The sequence below is a fragment of the Solanum dulcamara genome, chromosome 4, assembly GCF_947179165.1.
Source record: "Solanum dulcamara chromosome 4, daSolDulc1.2, whole genome shotgun sequence".
NCBI lineage: Eukaryota > Viridiplantae > Streptophyta > Magnoliopsida > Solanales > Solanaceae > Solanum > Solanum dulcamara.
The window spans coordinates 15,786,517-15,797,409 of record NC_077240.1 but is presented as its reverse complement, the minus strand read 5'-3'; the positions used below and the strand labels follow the sequence as shown (position 1 = coordinate 15,797,409).

Genomic DNA, 10,893 nt, shown 5'->3' with positions numbered 1-10,893 from the left:
CGAATTAGATGATGGTGATAGAGACTTCATAGACTAGATAGAGATGGGTTGATTGAGTATTTTTATTACTTGAATTGTTCTTGTCAGACTATTCTCATGACATAGATTGGAGTTAGATTTTTTGTTCCTTGAGTTAGAGTGTTGATTGGAATTGCCCATCTAATTGTCTTTTTATTTTAAGTCTTCCGTTGATTGTATGAACGAACGGATGAGTGATCAGGCCAAGTTGTTCGCTTGGGAGCCAGTAATGATTTCTGACTGTCGGCCACGTCTAAAGTACCCTCCTGGAGCGTGACATTTTTCCTACAAAAATTCCTACAAATGGAATTGTAGGCCTAAAAGCTGGTGACGATTCTCCTCTTTCATCAAATGGGAGATTAGACAAATTAAGCGTGTTGAAGGATCTACACATTAAATTGTACCCTTTGAATTGAAGTAGTTTCTCCGAAAGCGTGTTGGACAAGCTAAGTGGAACTTACTATATTGAGCTTCTAAACTATACAGTGACAATATTAGAATTGGTCTAGAGACGTCTCGAAAATAGTCTCTCTACCTCTTTGAGAGGTAGTAATAAAATCTGCGTACACTCTACCCTACTCAGACTCCATTCAGTAGGATTTTACTGGGTATGTTGTTGTCTAGAGACGTTTTCTATAAAAAAAAAAAAAAAACTTCATTTGAGTATTTGCTATTTAAAATTCACCTTATAAATAAATATATGGTCATAAATTATAATATATGACTTTATTTGCACTGAGATTTTAATGCTTGCCAGTTTGTATTACTCTCTTGTGATTTAGGTATTAATAGATCTTTTTAATCCGTTGTATTACTCTCTTGTGATTTCGGTATTAATAGATCTTTTTAATCCGTTGTATTGCTCTAGCATGGTTAAACAATTCAGTACAACATGAATGTTTACAAACCATCAAACATCCTTGTTAACTATATAGGCAGTTCCAACAAAACAAATTAGCAAGTTATATTCTATTATATACACTAATAATAACAATTTTCAGCTTTGTCATTCCTAGTTCTGGTAATAAAAGCATTTTAGATATGTGAAGATTTTTAAAAAGACAAACAGTACCTCTGATTCTGATGTGATACAATGGGATAATTTTTTCCATTAAGAAGGTCTCACTGCTTGGAGAAGATTGATGTGCACTAACTATGGCTAACCTAAGTACTTACAAATTAGACGTAAAAAAACATCTGTTATTTCCGTTGGAAATAACAAACATCGAAAGACAACTTTCTCATGAAAATATTTCTTATAAAATTGACTTCAGTCATGAAAAAAAAAGGTCAATAATTTCCTTGCTTTTACTTTTAAGTTATCTATTTTTACATAAATGGAAACTAGTCTCAACTCACTTTTAAGATCAACTACATGACAACACATAAGTAAATGATGGATACAAAGAGGCAAGTGAATCAACACCTACTACTCTGAACATGGTGCTTTTATCGGGTCAGTCTTGCTCCGAAAGACCCACTGAATAAGTTCAATTCGTATGTATTACAAAGGTTTTTTGCAAAAAAAAAAAAACTTTGTGAACTACGATTTTTAACTAGAAACGCCTAATGTCTTTTGGAGGCTTAAAGTGAAGAGGATGAGTTTCTGGGGTGGCAGTTTCATCTTCTTTCCACATCTTGATGGTCTTATCAGCTTCGCAACTGATCAGCCTTGAGCCTGTTGCGTCGTAGGTGAGGGCATAAATGCCAGCCTCACTGTCCAGGGACCCTGAAACATAGTAAGAGAATAAACCTTCTGCTCCTCTTGATAAAGTCAACAATAAATGTAAACATCAACTTATCAACACACATACCAGGTTGAACAATAGTTTGAGATTGCTGGAAATTGTGACCACTTTTCCAATCCCAAAACCACATGCTTCCATTGTCACCTACACAAGGAGATGAACTATGCATCAGCAGTACATCATCGACCTCCAGCTTAAGAAACAGGAGGAGGAAAGCGGCAAGGAGTGGAGAAGAGGCGGAACAAAAAATGAGGGGAATGGGTTAATGGGGTGGGGTGCCATTAACTATTTCTCACCTCCGGTGACCATTACACCTTCATCATTAACTGCCATCGCATTGACTATGGTTTTCTGTTGGGAACTGGGGAAAAAATGCCGACATGACTTTAGATATAAATTTACTAAGAAAAAAGGATACTGAATCTGATGAAAGATATATTAAGATGTAGATGTTAAGTTTTTATGGCCTGTCACGAAACTTACAGCATGTTGTGCATAAATTCTCCTTTCGGAAGGCTGAATTTTTTTATATTGTCTGCTGAGGCAGAAGCAAAACAATCCCTGTAGAAGAATGAAAATAATAATTAGTACTAGCATACTCGAAGGAGAAGGTAGGAAATCAAAAAAATAGCAGCATCTGTCATGCAAACATACTCTGAAGGATGCTGAGCCATAGCTCGAACAGATTTCTTGTGATGAGTTAGAGTTGCCATTGTCTTACCTGCCAGACAAGGACAATTAATAATCGTAGGAAGTTAGAAACTGAAATCATTATAAAAATAAACAGAGAATACAATCCAAGTTACCATATCTAAGGTCCCAGAACTTAATGGTACTGTCATGAGAACCAGTTATAACCTGTGGATCCTGAAACAAAACTCCCAATCATGAAATCTGATTGTTAAATGTAGGCAATACTGCAACAATGAAAGAGCCATTAACATATGATTATGGCATACAAATGAAACACCTTAAGTAATGTTTTTAGTAGACACTGGCTATTTGTTACCATATCCAGCTTATGATTAATACTCCCAACCAAACATGGGATACACTCATCCTAAAATTAATCTGGATTAGTAATCCCGTATCCCTTGTATTAAACAAGCCCTTAAGGGGAAATACATTTGGTAGTATCAAAGATGTGATGTCAGTTTTTAATGTATAAGTTTCACCCATTTGAGACTCTTCAAAAATATTACATCAGCTTGAGGTGTCTGGAGAAAACCCGTGAAGTGAAGAGGCCGAGAATAGAAATAAGTCCAAGTGTCTACTTGGGAATCAAGCCTAGTTTAATATATTTAAATTCTTGAAAGTTGTGAAAGCTATATGGAAATATAATGGTGTCAAACATTTTTGAATGTTCCAAAATAGGAAGACTCAAAATTTGAAACGGATTAGAGCAACAAATACAGTAGTAAATATTATGCGAAGTGTGAAGTGTAAAGTGTCCTGTATAGAAAGGAAAACTAGATTTCTATGATCAGAACAAAAATCTAAATTAAATTTTCTCCTAACACGCAGTAATATCGACGTAGATTACTATCATCTTAAATGAATAAAAGAGAAATTTTTAACAATCACAGGGTGATGAAAATTGAACCTAATTTCAGACAAAGAAGATGAAAAAAAAACTGATAGCTAGGGAAGTTACAATGAGTCTGTGTAAATCAAAAGAGTAGTTGTTCATTGGGTTCTGGAAATAGGTAGAGTAAATCATAAGGGGAAAATACAACTTCATGATATTTTATTTATGTTCATTTGCACTGCTCGCAGAGCATTATACCCCCAAAATCCAGAATCAAGCTCCTCTTTGAGTAAGATTGGTTCCTACAGTGGTAGAGCATTGAGTTCTATTTTCCAACGTTGTATGAAGTTCACTCTTGTGATTTGTGCTGCTTCCTTTAGTTATTGGTATTGTCTCAGTTTAGTCAGTCAAGTGATCCACTTGTGAGTGCGTTAGTAGTTATCTGGTAGTCCAACTTTTTTTACTTTTTGTCAGTTAGTCTGGTAGTCCAATCTAAGTTAAGACTCCAGAAATTCAGGACTTTGGATTTAACCAAACTAGGGTTTCAAATCAGGATCAAATTGCTCCTACATCTAGATTTTGAAGCTTCCAGTCGTGAATTAATCTCCACCCTATTGTACCTCTTAAGTCGCTGTGTTAATGCCTCATGCTTAAAATAGTAAAACAGAGATTTAACATTAGACCTAACTATAAAGGAATCCTTACCATCGGCCTGGTAAAAACAGAACATACAGTATTGTCATGTCCAGATAGAGCATGAATTTGCATTTTGCTACGAATATCCCAAACCTGAAATCATGATAAAATTTAAATAGAAGTCAGAACTAAACCAGTGTTGACATAGGAACTACAAAAGTAGAAAACTACTAAAAGCTTCGTACTAGGATCTGCTATCCCTCAAGAGTAAAGGCATCAACAATGTACCCGGCAGACAGAATCACGACCCCCGGTGAACAAGATGTCAATGGTTGGATGAAGAGCCAAGCAATAAACACCACTGAGGTGGCCATGATAGGAGCGGATCACCTGAAAATACATATAAGCCAAATGTACACAAAAAGAAACATTGACCCTGAGTTGTGAATGGCAATCAACACTGTCATAATTACCTTATTTTGTTCCAGGTCCCAGCATTTAACTAGCTTATCATCACCAGCTGAGAACATGTATGTGTGTTTATTGCTAACAGCAAGGCCTGCAAGGAGACTCCTATTGTCACTGGTCTATATCTTAGATAAGAAAAAAATTCTCAGACGTGTTATAATATTTGATCGTATTTCTGAACAAACTAAAAGGTTTAGACAACAAACCTCGGACTTGTTCAATGTGCCCTGTTAAAGTGAGCTTCAGTCTTCCACTTGCTAAATCCCATATCTTGTACCATGGCAGAAAAAGAAGAAGAAGATATACTTAGTGCATGATGGACAACCAATTACAAATGCCTAATGTATGCGTAGTCATCAATATTTGAAAATGAAAACTAGTAACAAATTCCCACCACTCTAACAAAGACACAGGCCAAGATCAGAGCTGTACTCACCAATTGCCATTATATACTAAATGATTGCCTTCGATAACATAGGATTGTAGTAATGTAACTTTGTCTCGAGTACCAACTCTAGAGCCTTATATCAAGTCACACACAGATATTCCAACTAACCTCCAGGATTTTCAAGACTCATGATCAGAAGTGGTAGTAATAGGTAGATAGTATATAATAATCACAACTAAATCATCTTCATTGCCGGCTGTGCATACCATAAATCTTTTTTATGCAAATTAACAAAATCCAGGATGCATTCAAATAAAAACTGCATAAATGTACTAATTTTCACCTGAACTTGGAGAGAACAACCAGTACAGTTATCACTCTCTCAAAAATAAATTCTGGTAACAGCAATAATATTTCAATTGTCCTTTTCCTTTTTTTTTGATTCGTGCTATTTCAGTTTTTTAGTCCAGGGTGATATGTACGTATGTCAGTATTTCTTTCAGCAAAATTAGCTTATCCAATATGATACTGGCTGTTGAAGAATGACACTGACCCCTTATATCTGACAGCTAGGAGCTGGTAGAACTGGTCTAAAGTGCACAAGCTGAAAGGGTGTCGGCTACAATCCAGGAGTCATTACACCTTAAATCCAATATTACAGCAGCTTTTAAATTAAAATTATGGTCCACATGAAATAAAAAAAGAGAGAATTGTTTCATCTCTGCAAAAACTGGATTCTTGACCACTTCCTCCCACACCACCTCACACACACACCCCCAAAAAAAAGACATTTCCAAAGCCACACTAACAGGTTTATACCCTTTTGGTTAATGGAATTTTCCGGATATAATGTTTTACCTTGATAGTGCGATCTGCCGATCCTGTACAAAACCAAGTATTACTAGGATCCACTGCGACGGATCGCACCCATCCCAAATGGCCACTGATAACCTATAAATTAAACAATGTCATGCATTAGAACTTAGATCTATAATATGCCACAACACATTGAAGACTGAACAGCATAAATAGGGCAGGTGTAAAGTATAAAATGATGAAAATGAATTATCGAGTCTTTTGAATGAAATAGCCCCATATATAGAGTTTATCCTTTATGGACTAGTACACAACAAGAGGTCACGTAATTCAAATAAAAAAATGCTTAAATTGTTACGAAGCCACCCGCTATCTTGCTCTTTTGACCAGACTGCAGAGTATAGGAACCTGGAAGACAAATCTCTTCTTAGAGATCAACTTTTCATAAGTTGACAATTTAATCTTGGTAAAGCGGCTCTACAGTTTTAAATATTCAAAATTTACAGCAAAGTAGAAATATTGAACTTCTTAGCGATGAATTTTTGTAATCTAGAAGCAGGTCATAAGTACAAAACCTGATGGAGGCAAAAATTAAGATATTGAGTGTAGCTTCATACCCTCTGCTAGATAATTGATATAGTTACAACCAAATTTAAGGACTACAACAATAACGACAATAGTAAGAAGGTGAAGTTGATTCACACACACTGGCCTTCTCAATGGGGGGAGGTTATATTTAGCTGGAGTCAGGTGCTAAAGAATAAATGAAACCACTACATGAAAACTTGGAACGATGAGAACCTTACTAGAAATCAAAACATAGAAACACAGCCCTGGGCTTTAATTGGTGTACAATAATGCACAGCCACTACAACAACATAATTATCTTACCCTGTAATTTTTCCAGGGAGCACGCCATATTGGGCGAGGCCATTTGCTTGGTATTCTTTCCATGATTGCAGCAGTTGACAGATTTCTGAAGGGAATAAAAATAAAGAATTCATTGTATGAGCACAAGATATGATTGGCTTAAAGAAGAAAATTCTTTTGCAGTTTTGTCTTGGCAGATTGATTAGAAAGCCAATTTTGTTAAGAAGAAAAAACACAAACAGAAGCAACCAAGGGTGTGGAATTGGTTGATTGATTAGAGAGCCAACTTTGTTAAGAAGAAAATACACAGACACACGCACCCAAGGGTGCGGTCTCATTTCCAATTCAGAGGGTGTAAACCATGAAAACCAGAGCTCAAATCCCAACAAAAAGCATTAGATGATTTACGCACAAGTTGGCCAAAACACCACTATTATTAAAAAACAAAAACAAACAAACAAAAAAACGTGCATCTATATCATTATGGCTCTGTTAAAATGGCAACATTCAAATACCAGCACAAGCATATAAATGTTGCACTCAAGATGAACTTCTGATATGCTAAATGCCAAGACTGGGTATCAAAAGGAACTTTTGGAAAGAAAAAAAAACTTATGTCAAGGTACTGCATTAGTCATCCAAAGAGAGTGATACATGTTTGTATATTCCGAATTACACATTAAGTTAGTGTCATTTAATTAAAACTCCTATTAGAAGGGAATACAACAAAAAAGGATAATCCAAAAATTTTGATTTTATTTTTTATTTGAAACAGGTAACAAATTTGTGGGTTAACATCCGTTATACACATTTGACACAGCCATCCATCTAGTTTTGTATAGTTCCTTTCCTCTAGTATTTTGACAAACACGTTATTCTGGTATGACCATATATTCATCCATAAACAAATTTTGAAATGATACTTTATATTGGAAAATTGGCCATCCTGAAATACTACAAGCACAACATCAGACACTTACAAGGGCACCACTTAAGTGTCTATAACATCTCATAACATGAAGCACTGATTATCCATGATGATATGCAGACATCACATGAAACTAACCCCTCAACTCAAGCTTATGGAAAAACTCTATCAAACTGCTTAACTTTGAAGCCTTTTTTTGGTGGGGTCAGCGCTTAAAACTTGAAGCCTTGTAAATACCCATGGCAGAAGTTTATTCGTTTCACATAATATTGCGGCTAAAATGCACCAATTTGAGTAAGTTACTAAATAGTGCTACTTTTTGGAAAGAGAAAAAGTCTAACAGAGCTAAATAACAAACAAACTCATATCATGTTTACTATATCCACTCTCGTCTTGATACTCTTAGTCTCTTACTTTAGAACAGGAAATAGCAAACAACTAATTGAGTGGTTTCTAAACACTTTCCCACAACTAGTTACAGAGCCCCAATAAGTTCCTGAGAGGGCTATATTACCATGTCCAATTTTATTACCAAAATTTCTAAACTACCCTAGTCCTATGTAGGGAGATAATGTGAAAGAAGGCCTAGTGCACAAAGTCACTACACCACAAAAAATAGCTATACCGTTTCAAAAAATTACCGATATCTCATTTAATATAGTGAAATATCATAGGAAAGAAAGGCATGCATAACAACCTTTCAGATGAACCGTGAGAAGAAACAACAGCATTGCTTTTTCCTGAGAACCTAACATCAGTCCTGCAAAAAAATTCCACAATATTGTAAGCATAAATTAAGTATGGAAAGGCCAATAAGTCCCTGCCAACATCATATCCTCCAAATAAAAAAACCACCAAGATTTATGTGGGTTGCATGCGAGTGTCTAAAGAAAGAACAGAAAGTACTTACGGCCCGTCCACTGGAATGGATGGACCAAGAGCCAGTTCATTTCCGGTTCTCTCGTCTCTTGTATATTCAGGACCTGCCAAGAAAAGCTAAATGTAATGAGAGAAAAAAAATAAACCGAAAATTCAGAAATATAATTCACTATAGCAGGTTCCAAATTCCAGCAATATTTGTCCATTAGAAAACTAAGATAATATTGTCAATTTGCAGATAATCACACCAACTCATTCAATCTCAGATCAAATAGTCTTTTCAACAAACCAAAGCTACACTCTGATGATGACACAAAATTCGAAGTTGTGATTTCTCATAATATGTCTATCTCTATCTTTAACACACTCCAAAATGCATACTTTAACAATTCTAGTAATCTTCTTTACTCAACTACAAATTCATAATGCTAACAGCAAGTAGCAAGGCACCATGTGCATGGGAATTTTCACAAGAAGATACTGCTGACGAAGTTCTGCACATATGTGCTACAATTATACATTTCTCTTTGTGCTCCTTTAATCAATACGATTTTTCCCTTCAATTCGGAGAAGCTGACAAGCAGTTTTAATACAGGAAGAATTTCAGTAATCCATTCACAATATAGAAGGGAAGAGAGGATTCCAGGTCACGGAAAATTCTTGATAAGTGGGTCACTATGAAAATATAATGAATGAATTGAGACTGAATGCATCACCCATCAAATAGTTAATATTCTGGGTTAGCTCTCCTATTCAATCTGTAACAAATAAAGTGTAAGGTAAGGTTCCACGCTGACAAGAAGATGGAATACCTGGAAGAGCAAGGGCATTGGAGGGTGCAGAAGCTTGTTGAGCTTGATTCTGCACAGACGCTTTGGCATTAGAAGACGGTTCAGCCGCTGCACCTTTTATCCCTCCGTACTCAACATTTAGCTGTTACATTTAAATCCCCAAAATACATAAGATAGAAGACACAAGAATAACACAATTCCCTACAACTTGTCAGCATGCTCACTAAAATCTAGTATTGAACTTCTTCCTTTCTTATCTACTAAGCAGGAAAATTATATTTTGTACAAAGAATCAGCATGACTACTGACCTTGTAGGTCGTTCGAATTTTCTTGCTGCACAGAGGGATTAAAAAAAAAGTAAAGAATCAGATAAAGCAATTATATTAAAGAAAACGAAAATTACGGCAACCCTAACTAATTAGGGATTCCAACAGCGGCGGGACTAGAGAGCCGGGACGGTTAATTGACATTGTTCTTTCAATTAGAGTTTAAGGGGTACCTTTCAGGATCAGGAAGAGGGAAGTGGCCATGGAGAGGAGAAAATAGGTCAAGAGCTCGTTTAAGGGACTTGAAGCTTAGCTTCTTCAGCGATTGTGGCTCCACTGGAACTTCTGATTCCATTGTTGGACCAGGCATTCCTTACAGAGGCCGTGTAAGAAGTTACTTCCTCTGCCAACGCCGGACGAGCACTGTACCGCCAGGAGGAGATGGCCGGAATATAGGGCTCGACTTTTATGAGGTTGATTTCACTCCAAAAATAGAAAACTAATACTACCACTTTGCGATTTGCATATAACAAAGGGAAAAAGGGCAAAAAAATATTTCTAAACTATTTAAAATAGATTAAATTTACCCCTGCAATATTTTTGGGTTAAAAATTGTTTCCGGGCTACGATGATTTAAAATTTAATCGTAATTGATAAATTAATTATAAAATTGATTTATTATTTTGTTGGTATTGGTTATTGAATTAACTATTAGTGAATCAATTAAAATATAGTTAACGATTTATCAGTGTGGGTTAAATTACTCAATTTTCTTTTTGGATAAATCGTTAATCCATTAAGAACTATCGTAATTAAACTTTTATCTTAAATATATTTTTTAATAAATGCTTATGTCTATGCACCTCAAAATTTAGACTTTTATATATTTTTCACTAAGATTAACAATTAAAGAATTATCCAACTTAAGTAGATTTTTTAAAAAAAAAATTGTTTGATTGAAAATCAATATATTGGTGAGTGAAAGTGAAAGATGGAGCATGAAATGATTGAGCCAATACAATGTCTGATAATCGTCCGTTAATTACTAATATGATACTGAATCAATCGATAGCTTATTGATTGACTAGCAGATTAATATATTTAAAAATTGATATCCGATAAATCAGATCGTTAAGCATAATTATCCGTTTAATAAGCAGTCATGCTTCTCACTAGGGGTGTACATGGACCGGGTTGGTTCGGATTTTTTACAAACCAAACCAAACCATTTGTATCGGGTTATTAAATCTATAAACCAAACCAAATCAATAAAAGTCGGATTTTTCGATACCAATTTTTCTCGTTTTTTTCGGGGTTTTCGGGTTTCTCGGGTTTTTTGGGTTTTTTCGTATTTCTCGGGTTTTTCATAGTATCTAATAAAAAGCACAGTGCAGTGCTTCTTAAAAAGAGTTCTAGTACAAAATATCAACATATAAGATGGAGGCAGAACACTGTTTGAAGTTTTAACTTTATAATATAACTTTATAAGATGAGCTTTTTTTGTATATTATTTAAATGTGCTTCTCAAGTTCAAATCTAAATGTAAGAAAGAAAAT

At 35.3% G+C, this 10,893-nt stretch overlaps 1 protein-coding gene across 1 annotated transcript; it reads right to left on the bottom strand.

Moving 5' to 3' along the window:
* Positions 1 to 1,408: 1,408 nt before the first annotated feature.
* LOC129886591 (protein pleiotropic regulatory locus 1-like) lies at positions 1,409 to 9,847 on the bottom strand. The gene is made up of 17 exons (XM_055961348.1): positions 9,571 to 9,847; positions 9,380 to 9,404; positions 9,092 to 9,212; positions 8,311 to 8,383; positions 8,098 to 8,160; positions 6,494 to 6,578; positions 5,645 to 5,737; positions 4,605 to 4,668; positions 4,404 to 4,489; positions 4,219 to 4,320; positions 4,000 to 4,083; positions 2,573 to 2,633; positions 2,421 to 2,487; positions 2,250 to 2,327; positions 2,063 to 2,127; positions 1,833 to 1,910; positions 1,409 to 1,747 (listed from the first exon to the last, which is right to left on the bottom strand). The coding sequence occupies exons 1-17, from the start codon at positions 9,705 to 9,707 to the stop codon at positions 1,575 to 1,577; spliced, it is 1,455 nt and encodes a 484-aa protein (XP_055817323.1). The 5' UTR covers positions 9,708 to 9,847; the 3' UTR covers positions 1,409 to 1,574.
* Between the last annotated feature and the right edge of the window lie 1,046 nt (positions 9,848 to 10,893).